Source organism: Semicossyphus pulcher, unplaced genomic scaffold (assembly GCF_022749685.1).
Source record: "Semicossyphus pulcher isolate SPU_LCO1_2020_fin unplaced genomic scaffold, fSemPul1.0.p SCAF_4, whole genome shotgun sequence".
In the NCBI taxonomy this organism is placed as follows: domain Eukaryota; kingdom Metazoa; phylum Chordata; class Actinopteri; order Labriformes; family Labridae; genus Semicossyphus; species Semicossyphus pulcher.
In genome coordinates, this window is record NW_027211715.1 from 4009545 (window position 1) to 4030798 (window position 21254).

General features: G+C 41.7%; 1 protein-coding gene across 3 annotated transcripts in view; it reads left to right on the forward strand.

The window, feature by feature from the left end:
- Nucleotides 1-7364, forward strand: part of herc2 (HECT and RLD domain containing E3 ubiquitin protein ligase 2) — a 61832-nt gene extending 54468 nt beyond the window's left edge. For all 3 annotated transcript variants that reach the window (XM_069679325.1, XM_069679328.1, XM_069679327.1), the window contains exons 88-91: nucleotides 80-270; nucleotides 1775-1880; nucleotides 1970-2182; nucleotides 6474-7364. In XM_069679325.1, coding sequence (XP_069535426.1) covers nucleotides 80-270; nucleotides 1775-1880; nucleotides 1970-2182; nucleotides 6474-6746 — 783 coding nt within the window. In that variant the 3' untranslated portion in view covers nucleotides 6747-7364. The remainder of the gene's footprint in view (nucleotides 1-79; nucleotides 271-1774; nucleotides 1881-1969; nucleotides 2183-6473) is intronic.
- Nucleotides 7365-21254: the final 13890 nt, after the last annotated feature.

The following is a 21254-nucleotide window of genomic DNA, read 5'->3' on the forward strand; positions in this document are numbered from 1 at the left end:
AATTATAAGTGATGAAGAGACGCATTAATATGAGAGTTTTTTTCCTTTATTAAGCGGTGATCTGCTCCGTTCCTCCCAGGTTGATAAGGATTTTATTCCCGGCTTGATGTACATCCGGGACAACGAGGCCACAGCTGAGGAGTTCGAGGCCATGACTCTTCCCTTCACGGTGCCCAACGCCAGCGGTCAGGACATCCAGCTCAGCTCCAAGTACTCCCACATCACCCTGGAGAACCGCGCAGAATACGTCCGCCTGGCAATCAACTACAGGTGAGGAAAAAACAGATTAATTAACAAAACTGACACTTTCTAATGTGTTGTAACGGACCAATATGGGTCTGGGTACACCTTTTATTCTGGTAATTCAGGTTAGACTTTAGTGATCATTATGTGTAATACATATATGAATCCTGGAAGACGTGATCAGCATTGATCGTGAGAGAAATAAGGCATGATAAGGCAAACTTAGGATCACATTAGAAGAGTGAAAGAAACATTAACCTGACGCTTGAGGTGGGGAAACAGAGGAAAGATCGTCACAGAGGTGAAAAATATGCAAAAGAAAATATATGTGTATAAAAAGGTCAAACTAGACAAGAAAATAAACACTGTAAGGCATGTTAATTTTGTGAACTGTTATTGATCCCAGAGCTGGGAAATTAAAGGTTTTTAGAGAAATAACATCATATATGAAAAAAAATGTTTTAAGAAGTAGGCCGGCATTTTTAGTAGCAGTCTTGATAACCTTGACATGCATTGGATCAGTTCTGTAATAATCTCTATTTACAGATTCTACATAGAAATGTAGAATGTGTAGGCAGGGACAGGGATTTTTGTGATGGCAAGTTTTCTGGTTTCCGTTTGTAGTACGTTTGTTGTCCGAGTAAGTTTGACCAATCACGTATCAACAGGCTGCGGCATATGCTTCTTATTAATCTCTATAAACAGACATCTGCGGGAAGTTCAGCTAATGATCTGTGTTAGATCAAAAATTCAACCTGAGACAAATCTGCTTGTGTCATGAATGTCGTTTAGGGTTTAGATTTCCTGACTTCCTTGAATGCATCAGAAATGATCCGACCTCCGTTCAACAAACGTCTCATGTTAAAGTAGTGTTCTTCTCCTCCTGAGGACAGACCTGACAAAGCTTCATGTTGTTCCTAATCTGCATCATGATGTTGTTATTTCAGCAAACTTAAGAGCCGTTAATTAAAGTCGATCACAAGAAAATCTGTTTCTGTTTGGGCTTCATCCCGCTGCAGTCAGCCAGAGTGCAGCCTCTGTGTAACTTACTGTTTACAGTGAAACTGAGACTCAGCACAGACAGATGAACGGGCGCTCCTCCGGGGGATGGGACGAACCGAGAGATGACATCGTTTATTTAGCAGACATACCTGGAGGGGAGAATTTCACTTCACTTTGATCTGAACACAAGCTGCTAACTGGACTGTAAACAATGCAGCGCACACGAAAGGAAGTCTTGACTGGCTGCATGTTTATCGCTGGCTAAACCGGACATGCCCGACATGTTCGGCGTTGTCCCCAGAGGCTATATCGTCACAGATGATAGCCGATGGGTTCCGAGATTGGGTCTGAAATAATAAAAAAACAAAAAAAAAACAAAAGTGGGCTGGGTATATACATTTTTTTAATTGATCAGGCCAATTAATTTGATCTTTGAATACATTTTCAGGGTCAACTGGGTTTTTGGTTCGTCACTTTGGACTCTTTTAGACCTCAGGAAAGTGACCTCTTTCTCCCTTTTTTTCTTCAGGCTCCATGAGTTTGACGAGCAGGTGGCTGCTGTGCGAGAAGGAATGGCTCGAGTAGTTCCCGTTCCCCTGCTGTCGCTGTTCACCGGATACGAGCTGGAAACGATGGTTAGTGAGAGCAATTCAAAGGTCGTGACGCTGAGCCTCTGTCTTCTGTCTGTGTGCTGGTCTGACGGTAAATGATTCCCTCTCCTCAGGTGTGTGGAAGCCCAGACATCCCTCTCCACCTGCTGAAGTCAGTGGCCACTTATAAAGGAGTGGAGCCTACATCGTCGCTCATCCAGTGGTTCTGGGAAGTGATGGAGTCTTTCTCCAACACGGAGAGGTCTCTCTTCCTGAGGTTCGTCTGGGGTCGCACACGTCTGCCGCGCACCATCGCTGACTTCCGAGGGCGGGACTTTGTTGTGCAGGTAAGAGAATTCTTCTTCTGTTCTGTTTTTTATTTTTAAACTTTAAACTTAAAGTTCGGTGTTTTTTAACATGGGCTCTAAATGTGAATCGAAATGACTCACAGGAACAAAAAGTCCAGATAGCCTCCATCGTAGCCGCGATACGGCTGCAATGGCTGCAACATAATCCAGGGACAAGTGTGCCCGATCAAAGTACGTCCACTAAAAATGTTTTTGCCCCTGACAGGCTCAGATCGTTACTCCAGGTGTCCGCCAACATTACGGAAATGATCTCCACAAAGATCGTCCTTTTTTTCAAGATTAAGATCCTTTTTGTGTAACCAGAAACAGTGACATTTCTAGGTAAAGAAATTAGATGCATGTAAATATGTTAGGTCGACTTACTCGATAGATAGTTGCCCGTTTGGTCCCTGTGGTCTTGGCCGCCTCCTCCAGTTTATTTTGGGCACATGAAAGAAAGTCTGCAGCACAGCCCTGTTGATCAGAGGGGGGGGAATCCTCTGACATGGTCATACAGCGCTGTGTAGTGTCCGAGGTATCGTCCCTGGACACCCCTGGCCATCGAATTCAAATGCCTCACCTTCTTTGTCGAAATCAGGTAAATATTCAGCCATGGCTTTTGAAATATATTCCCGCTGGCAGTCCTGTACGTAAACAAATCCTCTCTCCAGCTCTATCACCGTCCTGTTCGAATAACATCTCACCACCCACGTGATTTCAGAGCGAGACTTCTCCTTGAGCGAGACTTCTGTTTGTGGTTACACGAAATGATCTTACTCTTTAAAAAAATGATCTTACTCTTTAAAAAAATTTAAAAAAATTACGGAGATCATTTCCGTAATGTTGTCGGACACCTGGAGGAACGATCTGAGCCTGTCAGTGGCTAAAACATTTTAGTGGACGTACTTTGATCGGGCTCAGTTGCCCTGGATTATGTTGCAGCCATTGCGGCTCTGTCGGAGGCTATCTACTGGACTGATTTTGTTCCTATGAGTCATTTTTTGACACACATTTGTACAAATAGGGCCCAGGTTTAAAAATACCGAACTAAATGAAATTCACAATATCTTCAATATTTTCCCGTCTGCTGAAGGCTGTTATGTGAGCTACAAGATATTTCAATAAAACTAAAAATGGTTGTAATAGTGAACTTTTCTTGTTTTTGCCGCCGACAGGCTCAAATTGTTATTTGATGTGTCTGACAACATTACAGAGAGAATAAGACTCTTTTTTTAAAAACCTGAAACAGCTGTTACATTGCTTGTTTCAAAGCCACCAGACAAAAACATAATTTTACCTCACAGAACATGAATTGCTTTTTTACGGCCTCCTCGATTGGACCCCACATTTTGCAAACATCGGGCGTCCGTTTAACTATATCAGAATTTCCTTTTAACTTGCTGTCTGTGTGGTCCGAAAAATATAGAAAGTCTTAAATCTCACTTGCTGAATGCTGCAAAAACACCAGTTTTTTATGCTTATTCCATATCATCCTGTCAATTTAGATAAGTAATTTTTATCTGTTGAAAACTGGCGTGAACACCACTATTTGTGGTTTTATGGCAGGGTTCGTGCTGAACTAAATCTTGGCCAGAAGCTGTGACTACTGGAGTCTAGTCGCAGAGGGTGCCAGGCCAATGGCAGTTATTCAGCAAAAAAAACACTCTTTGGCTTTTCTAAAACTTGGTTTTATTGTGAATTAAATTGAAGTGATCTAATTTTCATGAGTCTCTGAGGCTGATCAGCTGCCTGTGGACAGTGTCAGCTCTTTCTCCATGTTTCCATTTGGGAGTAGTATCAGCCTTCTCATCTCCTCTTCTACAGTGTAGCAGAAATCGGTCGATTAATTATTTAAGAATTAATTAGACTCGTCATAGAATGCCTGCACTCTATATTGACGAGAATTTAACTTTAACTTTAATTAACAGACTTAACCTATCATAGGTATTTAACGGGGCACCACCCTATTTTGGTAAAACAGGGAAAACATATAATTAGTTACCTAATTATTTTAATTCAATCTCATAATCTGAAGGTTGCTACAATCTAGAATTGAGTTAGTTTCGCGGTGTACAGAGGCTTAGTCCTTCACACATACAAAACACGTAATGCAGATCTTAATTAATGAAGAATTTATTAACTAAACTACTAAATATACACGAGATAAATGAATATGGCGATGAGCATGAAAAGGATTAATAACAGGGTGAATATGATGAAAGATGGACTGAAAATGAAACATGTAAAGGGAGCACGGTGCAGCAGCTGAGATACTGGGGGGTATCTTTGCTAAAGCTCTACTCTAACCCCTAATAACGACAATCATTGTTGTCCCAAGGTTTACATCCTGACCCTGTGGAATGTTGAAACAAAGGAGGGAGAGGGTTGGTTCAAATGTCTATTATGCTTGAGTAAATGAAAACCCAATTTACAAAACTGGTATAAAAAATGTTTTAATTCTGTACAACATTTGAAGAGGGGGATGGAAGTGAGTAACAGGGAGAGGGGTGTGGAGTTTGGAGAAGGCAGGGCTGTGACGGAAAAGTACGTTAACTCAAGCATTACACTTTTTATTTTATACATGTTATGCAACTTCCTACTTCTGCTCGGCAACATTTCTGTTCCTGCTAGCGACGGAACGTTCATTAATCTTCTGCCTGTGGCGCTCACAGATCGACGGGACTATGCTAGCGGGCCCTTAACCCTCAAGGAATGATTGACTTAAGATTGCAATTTTGGTCACTAATAAATATCAAGTAATATCAATCAAATTTTTAAGGATTAAATTTAATCTACTGTAATCCAAATCTTTACATCAATCTCAGCTAGTTCCTTTATCCCCTTGTCCGGTTACCACCGTGGGTCCCCTAGTGTCCGCTGCTCGCTCACTGGCCTCCTCCGCGACCTGAAACACTTAATTAGCCCTGAGGCTTGCGGAGGTTCTGGCTCCCTGACAAACTTTATTACTCACTTAGCTTTTGTTGTCCACTACTTGGTCCCTATAGGAGTCTCTCTTTTTATCTCCCCAGCTAAAGAGGGTCACTAAGGGGAACTCTGAAACCTACGACCGTCCCTTCTCTCCGACTGAAGAACCTGTAAGGGTCCTGTAGAAGAAGTTAATAATCTTCAGGTCCGATTCAGTGGCTGGTTCAGATGAGTTTTATTCACTGCGCAGTGGAGAGAGATCATCACAGCAATTGTAGAAAACCTCTCTGACTAGAGTCAGCTCTAGTCAGAATATCTTGAGTAACAGAAAACAAAGGGCTTACCAAAAAGGCTATGCTAATTGACATAAAGCAACAAAGGGCAACACACAACCAAGATGAAAGAAGCTACGGTGTCATTCTCAGAGGGTGGTCTCTGCGGGACCCAACTAACAAGAGGGTTCAAGCTAGCTTCTCGAGGCTCATACAGTGGTCTTAGGGGTGAAGAACTCACAGCCTGATGGCTAAACAAATGTATAGAAGGAAGTTAATCACAGGGGTTTCTTAGGAAACTTCAAGACCTTGATTAACACTGATGTGATCGCAGGAGAGAAAAAGAATACACTCGAGACAATTTAAACTAAGTAGGAAGGTGGAACGAATTGTGAAGTCATAAATTCTGTCTCCACAGTCCCTAGCCTCACAAAGCCTAACAGTTATAAGCTTTTGTGTGTGCGTGTGTGCCCTAAGGTCATCAGTCATGTAGCCGTAGTGTGGTTGTGCTTGAGCTTACCTTCAGGGGCTTCACGAAGATCTTTCTTCACAGCTGAAGAGAGACAGGAAATGTGGAGAGTATAGAGTGGGGGGGAAGACATGCACCAAATGATCGGCAGACTGGGAGTCCAACCTGCAATCAGTGCGTCGAGGACTATAGCCTCTGTACATGGGCCGCCTGCATTCTCGCCTTCTGTAAACACTGCTTTAGGCGAGGGGTGCAGGAGGCAGGACATAATGAAAAAAGTCTGTAGCGGTTCTAACTCGCCGCTTTTAACATTTCCATCAGAAATAAAACTGCTTTTATTTTAGAGATCACAGGAAGTCCCCTCTCACATTAGCGCTAGCTTAACGGCGGAGGGTTCAGGTTCAGTCATTCTCAGTTCTTATGATTTTGGTGCGCTGGTGATTTTCCTTTGGCGCTGGCTGAAACCTCTTTGGGAGGCGCCAAAAGTTCCTCTATGCAGGAAAAACCCTGCAGCTAAACCACAACCTCAAAGCCTACGTAGCTGCTGTAGATGGCGCAGCTCCTCAGTGAAGAAATATAACTCCTTACCAAACTGATGTCATAACTTAATCTTCTTTGTCCGTAGGTGCTGGATAAATACAACCCCCCTGACCACTTCCTGCCAGAGTCCTACACGTGTTTCTTCCTGCTGAAGCTGCCCAGGTACTCGTGTAAACAGGTGCTGGAGGAGAAACTGAAATACGCCATTCACTTCTGCAAGTCCATCGACACCGACGACTACGCCCGCATCGCCCTCTCCGGGGAGCCCGCCGCTGACGACAGCAGCGAAGACTCGGATAACGAGGACGCCGACTCCTTCGCCTCAGACTCCACCCAGGACTACTTAACCGGACACTGAAGTTTGTAGAAGGATCATTCAAAGAAGAGCTGCCACAGAGAGACTGCACTAATCTCACCTATTAACACATTCATACCAAGACACAGACGTCTGTGGGGGAAAAACGTGCAATGAGCTTTAAAAGCATTATAAGCTAAAGAGAGGAACAAACAGCAGGTTTGCTCTAATTAGTTTCTTTAAAATTAAGTGAGGTGATCAGCTGCACATGTAATTGTCGTGTTACATGGGAATTATGTATATTGTTACAAAGTAAAAAAAAGGCTCCAGCCTAGCACTGTGGTAGATTCTCCCTCTGGTTTGTGTGAATTTCCTGTCCCTAGTTTGTATATAGAAATTGATGTGCGACAGAACAGTAGGATTACTTTTTGTTTCTTGGTAACAGCCACATTTCTTTATAAAAAAACAACATTTTTAACTTAAAAAGTCAGTGTTTCTCACTCGGCTCGCGTCACTCAGAGCCCACTGAAGGGTCATTTTAAGATTCCTGTACTCCCCCTCCCTCCACCATGTCTGTGCACTGTCTCCTGAAAGAATGTATATAATATGATTGTGCCATGTATTCACAGAAGGTCTCATTCCTGCATATTAAATGTTAATACATTTCTGTTAATAAATCAAATGAAGAAACTACTGAAGACTTCTCTGTGATGTTTGGTGAGTTGGGTTTTTTTGCCTCCACGCCGGCGACAGCTTTGTGCGTTTGTTTTTTTTAGTTGTCCATCTGTCCTTAAATCTGTCTGTCACATTATTTTGAACATAACATCTCACCAGAAGGGAATATCTTCAAACTTGGCACAGATAATTTTAGAGGTCAAAGGTCACTGTGTAAAAAAAAAAAAGGTTTTAGACAATTAATCAAGCATTAGTACCATTACTTGGGGCCTTTCTCAAACCACTCCCTAACCCTGTCCCTACACTTCCACTCCCTTTGCGCTCGCGTGGAGGGTCCACCACATTGAGTGCTGTCCCAACCCTCTGAGTGTGGAGTGGGAGTGGGTTGTTAAACCCTCCACCAGCGAGGCTGCACCGAAGCTGACTTACTGACCAGGTGAACGCTGTGTGATGTTCATCATGAGATGAGACGCGCTGTGAATTAAAGTTCTGTTTGTTACCCGTACAAACGAAAACTGCTTTAATTCAGAAACATGAAATGATATACTGATGTCTAACGTTATATTCAGGATCTAATAAACTGTTTTCGTGTATAAAAACAATACAAGTGAAAAGTTTAAAATGTATATTCACAGGGACGGTTGTAAAAACTCGGCAGTTCATTGACATGAGTTTGAAAAATACATTTACAGATAAGAAAAGCCACCAAGGAAGCTCGGGATGGAGTTTACGTTCCTCATGATGTGGAGTGATTTTAATGACTCTGCCTCACTGGTATTAATGTAGCTTTTTTTTTTTAAGCTTTCTCCAGTTTGAGAAAGGCCCAAAGACACAATTTCACACAAATGTCTAATACGATGAAGTGAGGTCAAAGGTTAATTTCAATGTTACTGCGGATAAAAAAACATTTCTGGTCATTAATGGCATCCAGTCGTTGTGAACGTGGTGTCACAGGACAGCTGGAGGGAAGATCTTCAACATCTTTGTGGAATAGAGGATGACCTGATCAGTTTTCGGTCAAAGGGCACTGCGACCTCAGGCTTTATCTTGTGAACGTGATTCTCAGCAGCACCTGGAGGGAAATAATTACAACTGGTTTGTGTGTTTGTTTGTTTTAATCGAACTAAAAGAACGTCACCTGCAGTCTCCCCTCGTGAACCTGTTTGTGATGCTGTCGAAGACGAGTCGATTAACAATCATGTTATCTCCCTCCTTTAAACTATTATGTTGCAACCTCTCCCATTTAATGTAGGCCTGCTTATGCTGTTGCTTCTTTGGGGTTCAGTGGTCTTTAAAATATTTCAGAATACAAACACCAATTTACTAAGTCGTTATGTGGGTAACTGACGGATGGAAACTGCAACAAGACTGGTTGGCAGATTTGTGTTTATTCTAGTTTCCTTTAATTCTCTGTAGGCGGCCGAACAAGCAGCAGGATCTGAAGCTTTAAGAGAAACAAGTGTTACAGGCAGTGTTTTTAATGTCCTCAGAGTTTCATCTCTTTCTTGGTTTATTTGTTCTGAAAAAATACTACATGTAGTCTGGATTGGGAAAGTGTTAACTCTCTACTCTCCTTATAAAACCACCTTTTAGTGTTTTTCCAAACTAGGTCAGGGGTTCTTTTAGGTTTTCTTTTCCTTTTTACACCAGACGGAGCTGTGGCCAAAACCAAATCAGATTTACGTTTTGATTTCTTTAAGAATATTTTTTAAATTTATGGCACAAAGGTTTCAGTAGGACAGTGGGGAGGGGGTTAACTTGACATCACTGTTAACCCGTGCCGCTGTTTGGGATTAAATAAATCTCCCGTGATTACCTCGGTGGCGTGCTGTTGTCTGCGGTGATCCAGCATCAGGAGGGGCTGCACCTCCCTCACGTGCTGGGAAAAAAGGTGATGGAGGGGCTTAAGACCCCTCTCACTCGTGCACAGACTTCAGGACATTCCTCATAGTGTCTCTTGCTGCAGTTAACCCCCGCTCGTCTGTAAATGTGTGTGAGAGTGACCTCTCCCCCCTGTAAATGTATGCAGACTTCTGTGTAGTTCAAAGCCATGAGGAAAAAAACCCTTCTGTGTTTTACGAGGCCTTGATTTGGCTTAAATATCCTTAGCATTCTTTGCAGACTTAGTGCGCAGTAATAATCACAAAGTACATTATGCTGGTGGGAGTCAGGTGCTTCTCAGTACAGTGAGGGAGGGGGGGGGAGCAGAGACGAGGAACTTGCCCTCATCTGTGCTTATGTGTTGTATATTCTGTTACATAAACTACTCACAGGAAACAATGCGAGCGGTGATGTTCTTATGTCATCCTTATATAAATTCTCACTTCTTATTTCAACGTATTTTCAATCAATTTTACAGATTTCTACGTGTTTAAATGAAAGTCTGTGAACTCCTATAAGCCCCCTAAAAAAATTTACTCAATCAGCCTCTTACTATCCGCAATACTATAGTGAAGATTTAGTCCCTAAAACTATATTATAAATGTGCAAATTTTCATATCAAAATATCCTGAAATAGTGGGTAAAATTCTGCTGTAGGTCTTTGATTTGTGCCCCCCAATTACTTTAACATGGTTTCACCCCTGGCAATGCACAAACACAAAATCCTCTGGCACAGTTACGACAGTTTTGGATATCTTGGATAAGAGAATTACAGCGCCTCTTCGAAATCACAGCATTTACAGAAAGTTTTGTTTTGGCTTTGACAATGTGAATGTATTCTTAAAAGATTCTTGGCACTCCAATTGGTTGGATATTTTCCGCAGCATATACTGTAGTTAGCTCTGCTGTGAGGATCTGATCCAAATCCAACAAAGGGAACTTATGGCACTGCTGCTTTTTAAAAGAGACATTTTGTTGGGGTTAACTGGCTTGTTTATAGGATTTAAACACATTTAAAATTCAATTATTCCCAAAGAAAAATAAGGGTTGATTTTACAGGGGCATTTCAGTTCTAAGAGCGGGTTCCCATCTGACAGCCGATGTATTTCATTCATTTATTTTAGCTAAATTAATGGAGTTAAAAAAAGATGACGACCGCGTTTTTGGATATCTAGGAGTTAGTAATATTTTTAAATAGATATTTTTATTCAGGGTTTTTATACCAAAAATAATGATTCTGGAAATGATCAGTCTAATTCTATTATAAAACAATTTAAGTAAATATGTGTGCAGACTCAACAATTAATGTCAAAACATTGTTAAATTTGAAATCCTGACGTGATACCGAATAAAGAGCCATTTTACAGCTCTTCTTGCTGAGCCAAATGATCTGAATCACTGAAAAGAGCCGAAATCCCCATTACATCAAAAAGTAACTAACTGATCAGTTTTCATTTACGTAATGACGGTGTTGACCATTGACCTTAACGGTTTGTGCGATTTGATTGGTTGGCTCATATTATTGGCCGTCTGTTTGCCTGTGACGACAACATTATACGTTTTTCCAACGGTTTCTAGTCTAGCCGTTTGTCAAGAGTCGATTCGGATAAATAAGTTCGTGTTTTTATGTGTGTTTAAGCTAATTAGCAAATTATGGACCACTTTACTTTTTATTGAAAACTGGTAACGTGATGGAGACGTTGTGATGCCAAATATGGAGTATATTGAGGACGATGAGGAGGAAGATGAGGACTGTCGAGCTGAATGAGAAGTGAACGAGCTGCATTAATACTGTAAGTTAAAAAGTAAGCTAATTCTGTCATTTGTTGTGTGCCGCGGGCTAACGTTGGCTTCAGCTGGCAGGGAGATGCTAGCTAGCCGGAAACTAGCTTAACCTAGCTACTTTTGCATGTTTTTGTTTGCTCAATTCTAATGCAGAGAATTAAGTGTGTTTGCGCAGTACATTAAGTTACATCTCGTTTTTCTGTAGTAATAATATTTGTCATTGTTTGCTGTGTCAATCATAAGCACCTGCTAAAAATAATCCAGCCCCTCTGAAGTTCCACCAGTCATAAACCCCCTGCGCCGCAACCGCCCGTGAACAGAGATTCTCTAGAACAAAGATGACCCACTACAAACTAAATCCAAGATCAGAAATGGTTTACGCTTCCTGTCTCCTTAGTGGGCGTGGTCTCTTTTTCCCCCTCTCCAAAAACGGTTGCCAAATTGTTTGCTGAGACAGAAACGTCTGGAACAAAGTACTTTTGTTTCCTAATTTGTCTGTCTGCAAAATTTTATAATTTTCAGAAATATTGGCTTGTGAAAAATATATAGGGGACAATGGGGTCAGCTATCAGTCATAACCTGTGCACTGTACTCTTTTTTTGAATAAATAGACTCAGGACCAGCCTCTAGTCTCTGAATATGGAGGGAGGTGCCATACAAAGAGAGCAAAACTGCACCGAAACACTTCATTGGCCGTGTGTACTTCCCTTTTTTGCTCTCTATTGTGGTAGAACAACTATAACAAACAGCTGACTTATTAAGTACAAGTTATTAGGCAACTTTCTCTAACATCACTATCTATCACCATGTTAAACTGTTTAACATGTCAATAGAGAAGTATCAGGCCAGATTACAGACATACAGACAGACAGGGAGAAGGCAGCTGTGTGTGTGTCTGCAGCAGCATGTGACTGCATGTGGGAGGTAGACCAAAGAGCATGATGGTCCTGTGTCTGCAACTTTCAAAGAGCTTTTCTTTTCTCCTTTTCGGCTACGTTTAATCTTTACTGTAAATCAGTGTAGTAACTGTAGCTTAGAGGAATATTTCTACTTTAAAGAGAAGCAGTAAAAAGTGTTATGTACATTGTGTAGCTAAATTGATTATCAGGAGCCCTGTAATGTATTTAAAAACAATAAAACAGATTATAGTACGTGAAGCTAAGTATTTTCCTTGTTCATTACCTGAAGCTCATATTTGAGTTACTGTAAATGTTGGAGTGTGACTATGGGAGTGGTTCAGTCATGAGTGCAGGATAACTTGTTTCATCAAAGTATGCATGGTCATGACCACAGTAATGAGGACCAGTGAACCGTATGTAAGCATTATTCATTCCTGGAAAGAAAGTGAATGAGAGGGACTGGTGGCATGGGGAATATACTGCGTTACCTTATATGCACATTTGTGGTTTATTTGAGGGACATTTAGACTAAATGTTAAAGCCACAGAAAAGCTGGTTTCATGTTCATGCTCTAATTCAGATTTTCTTTGAATACGGTGCAAACCTCAGTGCTCAATTCATTTATTGCTCACATCCAGTTTTGATTTGTTTGACTATTTACATTATATTTTAAATTTGGCCAATGATGGATTACAATGTGGACTTTGGAATCGCAAGTGTTCTGGTTTACATTTGCAGTGTGTTTGTAGTCTGACTAGTATTGATCAATCACGTGTCTGCAGGCTTTGGTTTATTTATGTCAGGAAAAACAGTCTGTGTGGAGAGCTAAAGGAAGGCAATCTATCAGCAAAAAATCCAATATCGTGCATCCCTACAAATGATTCTGAAGTGTTTGAGTGACCTGACCTATGCCACTGTTCACCCAAACAGCTACAGCCTAAATTGCGGAGGAATCAGGCAGCTCCTCTCACACCTACAGGATAAGAGGATCATGGGAGCAAGACCTCGACAAAAACAAAAACTTATGCCACCACGGAAGCTGAAAATGTCGACCTATAAGATACACCAGTCATGTCCTATTAAAGCAGGACTTCTCTGGCATAATAACAATAATAAATTAAAAACACCTAAACCATAGCCCTATTTAAAATAATTTGGGTAATTGGTAAAAATGTTTGCAAGTGGATGCAAAGGCTGCCACGCAGGAAGTAAAAGTGTCCATACCAAGTGGGATATTTTTAGCAGGCAGCGGTTGGCAATAATAAAAGGTGACAAGCAGCCGAAATTAGTTTCCTCCCCGGGTTGCCTGTGCTCAGACTTTGAGATAGGGTAAAGAGCTCAGACATCAGGAGGGAGCTTGGAGTAGAGCTGCTGCTACTTTTCATTGCGAGGAGCCAGCTGATGCGGTTCAGGCATATGATAAGATGCCTCCTTGGTGCCTTCCTTTGGAGCTTTTCCGTGTAATTCCAACAGGTTGCAGACTCTGGGGTAGACCCTGAACATGCTGGAGGGATAACACAAGATCATCTTCATCTGCTCTCATTTAGCCTTCAGGCAGGTTAGGCTTCTGCTATAAGATGGCCTTCCTCAGGCTGTAGATTGGGCTGAATATAAGCTCTGCGCCTTGCTTGGCTGTGAGCCATTTGTGCCACAGCACTGATGATATGGTAGTGGTGCCTTACTCCTTGCCCATTGTTGCTCTTTAATGGTTGGTTAGCTTTCTGCTGAGCCAGAGAGGTCAGTGGGTTGGCGGCACACAATCCTGCTCCTGATCCAGGCTGCTGTGTGTGGTGATCAAAAAATGCTAAATCCCAATTTAAGAAACAAGAACATGAATTATGCTACTTTAGAAGTTTATGCACATAGTTGTATTTTTATGGCATTGTCTTTTGGTTATTGTTGTTATTGTCATATCTCAACAAGCGTTAGATGAGTCCCTCATGGTTTCATCGTTCCCAGAGGATGTAAAAGCATTCTCCGGCATCCAGAGTCTCTGGTAAACTCCAGTATCTCCACAACTCAGCTGCCCGCCTGCTTACCCACTCCCACTCGCTTGACCATATCACCCCTGTTCTTCAGAAACTCCACAGGCTCCCTGTCCCACAAAAGATCCAATTCAAAGTCCTTCTCCTCACTCAGAAATTCTCCATAATCTCACAAACACCCTCCTACCTCACTGACCTGCTCCACCAACACACTCCTTCTTGCAGCCTCCGCCTCTCTGATGCCAACCTACTTCATGTTTGTATTTTTACTGGGGTGACATCTATGAACATTTTAACTCTCTAAAGTGTCTTTGAGTACCTTGAAACGTAGGGCTCGGTATCGATGAGGATTTCTCAATTCGATTCGATTCTGATTCACGAGGTCCCGATTCGATTCAATTGGACATCGATTTGGTTAGGGGTATTTCAGTTACAATGTCAATGCACCTCTAACCTGGTGTATTATTATGGTGCAAAATGTTTTATGTTTACAGTAAGAATTGACCCCAAATGAGTTACATCATGTACTCTGTATTTAACGTGACAAACACACAGCAGTCAACTTTTTTCCCCCCCCTATAGTTTGTACATCTGGCTCATGGTTTTGATTAAAAGAAAGGGGGTTCGACTTGCTTTGAGATTTGGCCACAAGATTATGGGGAAAGGCATTTTGTATAACAATGTGCCGAAAATACACTCGCGGCCAAAGCCGACGCTAACAGAGAGTAACATCAACATCAGTGCAAAACTAACTTGCATGTTCATGGACGCACACACGATAAAAAGAGTCCGTCGGTGATCACTGATGTCTCTGTAGTAGGCGCAGTAAACAAGTCCTGGCATGTCTCCCGGGCGCTCAGAAACGTGAGTGATCAGACACATTTTTTCATATTTTTAAAGAACGATTTCTGGATTTATTTATCGATATTGCGTCATTCAAATGAGAATCGATGTGAATCTGAAAAATCGTTTTTTTTTAAACCCAGTCCTACTGAAAAGGCTTTATGAATAGAATATATTTCATTATTATTATTTAGCATTTTATTATCATTACATCAGTGTTAGCTTCTAAGCTTCATCCAATAGGTAACTGGACTTGGCTGAAGTTCTTTCACCTCTCATCCAAAAGGCTTCTTCAGTTCTAAACTGACTGGTGGACGGAGCTTGAAATATAAGCCTCTGTCTGTCGGTCAGTTTATAACTGAAGAAGCTTTTTGGATGAGAGGGGAAACGTCTTCGAGAACTTCAGCCAAGTCCAGTTTATTAGATAGGACAGCTGAAGAGAGACAGGAAACGTGGGGAGTAGAGAGCGGGGGGCGACATGCACCAAATGATCGGCAGACCGGGAGTTGAACCTGCGATCAGTGTGTCGAGGACTGCAGCCTCTGTACATGGGGCGCCCGAGGATTGTAAAAGTACCTCAGGATGGTGAAGATTTCTGTGTTTGTTGTGTTAGGGTAAAAGCATTTAGCAGTGAGAAACTCATTCAGTACAGACTCCCTGAGCTTGTAGTGACACTGGTTAATATAATGTAAAGCCCCTGGCTAACTCTCACTCTCCTTGTACATGTGATTTCTTTGTTCTCTCATCATAGCTGACCTCAGCCCACAAGACCAGGATCTCCCCCTGGACATCCTCTGTGCGTAGCTTTCATCCTCTGGTGTCGCCAGCAACACTGAGTCCAGACCAGGTGACTCCATCCGCTCAATGGGAAACTTTGTTCTCGCTGATTTCTGAGAATGGAAAAGGTCGATGCTGGAATTCCACACACTGAAATCATTCGACTGCAAAAGTCATTTTGTGAGAGAGTTAATGGAAATATATTTCTGCCACTGGTTTTGTTCACTTCACTGAATAGATAATTTACATTGTGGGAAGGTTTTTAATGGCTGGAGTTTCTCATTACTTAGGTCCTGTTAGTCTGGTTCACAGGCTTTTACTCATGGATGGCAGGATGTTAAAATCCTAATTTGCCCACTTGTGTTGGGTCAAAGGGAAATGTATTAAAGATTAAATTAAAGATGGACACTGATTTGGCTATAGCACCAAACAAAGCCCCCCAATCCCTCACTTCAATTTGGTGATTCTGTGATTTAAATGTTTTTTTAGAGGAATGTAAAACCAAAACTGACAGTAAATAGGAAAGCTGAGTGATGCTGATCACTGACACCATGACCTTTTTGTGGTCATGGTCATGTTTGAACTAGGAGATTTGCCTTTGACATACATTTTTTTAAGCGGACCTCCTGACCTTTTCTTACTAAGTCGAGGTTAACTGGCTTCACTTCACACCCACTCTCCTGCCCCACAGATGCAAACTCCCCATTTTGAACTGGCATTTTCATAGTGTCATTTTTATTAAGATACAATTATATGTATGAAAAATAAACCAGAAGCTGAAGCGAAGAATCAGAATTGCACGGCTTGTGAAATAAAAACTTTAGTGACTTTAATTAAAGAGGCTTCCTATGAGCTGCATGGCCACAGTTTTTAGAGAAGAGTTATGTACACAATAATTACTAATAATAGATAATAGTTATAAAAGAAGTAAAAAAAAAATAGCAACAAAAAAATCTTCAAATGAGTATTCCTTTCTGGAAAGCAACCCTGGGGATTAAGTTTCCCTTGAAGCCTCACTGACCCATCTGACCTCTCTCCACCTTAAATCTGTGGAGGTGACTCAACCTGTTTAAGCGGGTTAGGCGTTATATTTGACAGCCCACCTTCCCAGAAAAATACTAGAATACAAAGTAGCATAAATATCACCTTTTCTGTAATCTTAACCGTATCAGGACACCCACACAAAAACACATCTGTATCTGCATCTAACATTTTCATTTTGAATGGAAACATTTACTTCAATGTGGCTAAAACGGTATTTATTTACTTCAAGCAACCGTCATGAAATGTTCTTTTCACTGGTGGATTCGAAGTGTGGTGGTGAAGGTGGTGGTTTGAGGGGGGAGGCGGCTAATCATCGTGGGGAGGTTGGTTGTAAAACGGGGGAGAATAACTGAATGGGAAAGATTTCTGCTTTGAGTGGAGAGAGAAAATTGTGCCACTCCCCCCCTGCTCCCAACATAGAGTGCTCAGCAACATCTCCCTCCTTCACTGGGGAGCACAGCAAAGGAGGAGAAACTTGGCCTCTCTCGTCTACGTACAAACATAAACTACAACTGTAAAAAGAAACCCAGCATCAGTTCTACACATCAGCATTTCTCCAGGATTGTCTGCATGAATTACTTGTGATTTTTGCTGTTGGATATTTAACATCACGAATCATCACTATTACCATCATCGTTATCGTCTTTCTATTTGTCTTCATCATCATCATCATCTCGAACAACTTCCATCTTCATCTTTAAAAGTAAGTCACTTTCATTTCTGTCTCTTTCTGTCGCCAAAATAAAAGTTATAATTTAATTTAACGTCAGGGTTTACTCTGGGTCCTGCCGTCTGTGTGTGGTGGATTTACTATGCACTACAGTAGTGGGCTTTGTTCCAGGGGGTTTAGGCATTATGTCCTAATGCTGCTGTACAGTACCACAAAAGCTTTGTAAAAAATCCCTTTCATTCTGCTAATACATAACCAGGTGTGTGGTTTTTATATTATGTTATATATGTTCAGACAATACCTGATGGTGAAAATTGAAAAGCAGAAAGAAATTCAACTACTTGACACACATAAATCTTCTCTAATAGTCTTTTCCGTGGTACATTTCTGTCTTTTTTGTAACTCACCAGTTGAGAGGTGTTCATCTCGATGCTCTAATTGCTGTGAACGAGTGTGGAAAAACTTAAGAAAGCAGTTTATGCGTGTCTTTGCTCACAGCCCACAGGCAGGATGTCGTACAGAAAGGATCATTCTTTTCTATGATGAGGCAAATCACAAGCATTGGACAAGGCTATTATGTGAGGTGTAACCAAACAGCAGAGAGCATTCATTGACTCTCTTCTGAATGCCAAAAAAGTGGCACAAGTGAATCTAAGATTCATTGTGCATAACTGAATGTCTTGAAGGTTGGTTTTTGTGGCTGTAGAAGAGAAGTAGTTGTACTTCATTTATTTTTTTCTGTACAATCGATGGTTTAAAGTCTTTACGTTAACAGTGGAAGGATCGCCCTCAGGAGCCTTTTTTCTTGGAAATGTTTGAAGGATCAGTTATTTGATCCTGTGCTGCTGCTTGACAAGACTGTAGTCTTCCTACTCTAAGAGGTCATTATCACAGAGAGCTCAAATGTCACACATGAGTTCCTGTTGCCTTTCATGTGAGCAATAATCCCATCGAATTCATGCAGCCTTTGTGTTGGCAAGTACCTCATGTCTGCTAAAGCTGACCTCATCCACTGACCTGATGCTGAGAGGTCGGTAGCCTCATACTGAGAATCACTCAGCTGTTATAGTGCACATTGGCTTCGATCTCAGCTGCACAATAGAGCTCCTTGTTCCCGTTTGCCCCGGGAGAGGGCAACTTCAGAAAGGTTAGCACAACTGACGTATAAAATGCACTGAGTTAAGGATGTGATGTTAAACTACTGTGTATCATTATTATCACTTGATGAGAAAAGTTATGATGGTCAACTAAGGTGAAGCAGACAAAAGGCACTTTATAAAACGAAATAAGTAACGCAGAAGAGTCAGTGAACAAAAGAGTCACAGCTGTAACTTTATACCTGCTTTAATCAATATTTTCATATTAAAAATGGGTCACAAGACCCCTCGTATGTGAACCCACTGAAGCTTATCCCCCCACTCTGCTGTTTGTCAAAGCTCCATGGAGATTATTAGCATCTGTCGCCTCAGGCTATACTCACATTACATTGTTTTCATTTACAAATGGTGCTTTAACAAATAAGATCACCTGATATTAGATGGCCTGAAAACACTTATCACATGACCATTCATGGTCCCTGGGCATGTGTGTGCTAGTGCAAACAGGCACTGCATATCTCACCCAAAACAGCAGTGCTCTAGGGCTGATAACACCACAGGATGCTTGAATAAAAGCTTGCCTCCTGTGCATTTAGACAGTAGTAGCAATAAACAATGCAGAGTTTAACAGCAACAACAGCTACCACAGACAAGTTAAAAAGTGCCTGTAATGTTATTAATGTTGAGTTAAAGGCTAATTTGTTTACTTCCGCAAAAGTGTAGTGCGATAGAGGTGTGACCAAACTGGAACTGTTTCACAGCATAGAAGGTGGTTGGGTTAGGGCACCAAAGTATTTGCTTAGCTTTAGATTTAGATTATTTATGGGGTAATTTATACTTCAGTAGTGTTTTGTTTGAAAATGGACTCGGGTATCCAGTGTGTAAGTTCTGAGTTAAATCCATTAAGCCACTGAATCTTACATCCTGTAAAAACACAGCGAAGAAAAAACTTGTAAAAATCTTGTGAGAGTCACGTAAATCTAGGGTTGCCATCTGTCACTACTATGTTTTCAGCACAGAAAGCTCTAGAATAATGACTATCCACTACCTGCTTGGCACCAAATACAAGATGGACAAAGTTAGAAACTAGTTAGGGAACATGCAGCCATTTCCCAACGTTGATGGTGCTTAGGTCCAGGCACTAAAAGTACTTGCTTGGACTAAAAAGATACTTCACTATTGACTTTTTGGTTTCGAATTGGACACACCCTGGTCCTCTGGGTATATAATCTAGCGTTACCATCTCTTCGCTATGTTCAGTCTTAAATGAACCTAAGACCCCGGCCCCTGCGGTGCACCTCCTAAAGACGTTGGACAGTGTAGGCTGGATGATTGTCGATGATCCGGGCGAGTGGAGGGAGTTCTAAAGTGCATAATAGGCTGGAAGACACAGGCTTGAGCAGAGAGACATGGAAAGATGGGTGAATCCACAGAGTTTTTGAGCCTGACAGTGAATGGGTTAATGATCCTTGCTATTTCAAATGGACCAATGTAACGGGGTGAAAGCTTCTTAGAGTCAGTCTTGAGTGGAATGTCTTTAGAGGATACCCAAACTTCCTGGACTGGGATGTAGTTGGGAGCCGGGGTCGGATGGCGGTCAGTGATGCGTTTGTTGTGGGCTACCGTTCTTAGCAGGGCAGCACGGGTCTCCCTCCAAACCTTGCGGCAGCGCCGAAGATGGGACTGGACACCTTCCTAAAAAGCTTTCAAAAAGAGACATGCCAGTGCCTGAGAAGGCGAGAGAATTATGAGCATACTCAATCCAACCCAGTTGGAAACTCCAGGAGAAGGGATTGGTGGCTTCAAGCGCTTGGCAGCTTAAATGTAAGCCAGGTTCTTATGGTCCGTCCACACCACAAAAGGAAACTCAGCACCCTCCAACCAGTGTCTCCACTCTTCGAGTGGAGCTGACGTGAAGTATTCTTTCAGATGAGTGAAGGAGAGTCTTGTCTTTCTTAAATAAACCTGCACTCACTGGGGAGGACGAGGGTTGGATTAAGCCTGCAGCGAGGGATTCTCCGATGTATTTCTCAATGGTGGCTCTTTAAGGACGAGACAGGTTATACAAGTGGCTGGATGGCAAGGTGGCTCCAGGCAGAAGTTCAATGGGGCAGTCATAAGGGCGGTGAGGAGGCAGTGGCAGTGGTTTTCCTTGCTGAAGATTTCACCTAAATCATTGTACACAGAGCTACCATTAGCTTGTCTGCTATCGCAGATGATTTGCCAGTTAGGCAACGTAGCAAAACACCATCGAGTGGATAACATCAGCTAACTCACACAGACTCCCGGGGCTGATCTGGCTGGTAATTGAGTAATTTGCCGTTTGGTTACGAAGCACAATGCCGGAGTCATGCATATTTATGTTAGAGCTAGTTGGCTTACCTTAGCATTCTCGCTAACGTTATGACAACCAAAATACCATGTGTGTGTATGTCAGTGTTGTCAGTCTATCTTGACAAATAACTTCACCAGCTAACATGATACTAATTTAGGACAAACGCTTGTCTCCTGTGTACATGTGTGTTAAACATTCAGCCATCCTGCAAAGACTTTGTTACTCTTTATTGTACACAAAAAATGCCTTGTGCTATGAAGAAAGAATGCTTACCAATCTGGTTCTAGAGTTTCACAAATCTAGTGCTACCATTTAGCAGCAAGACAGGGCTCAAATAGAGAAAATATTGGACTGTTTTTTTGTGTGACAATTAACATAACTCCAAACGTATCTCTATTATTAGTTGGATGATGTAAATAAGCAACTGTATACTATTGTAGGCAACCATAAGCTTGCGTATTCCTCTTTTCAGGCCCAAGTGGCCAATCAGTTCATGCTGTCTTAACTGTTAGTTATCTATTTTAACATAGCCAATGAATCTTTTCTGATGAATGTCTTTTTACCCCCCAGCTAACTCACC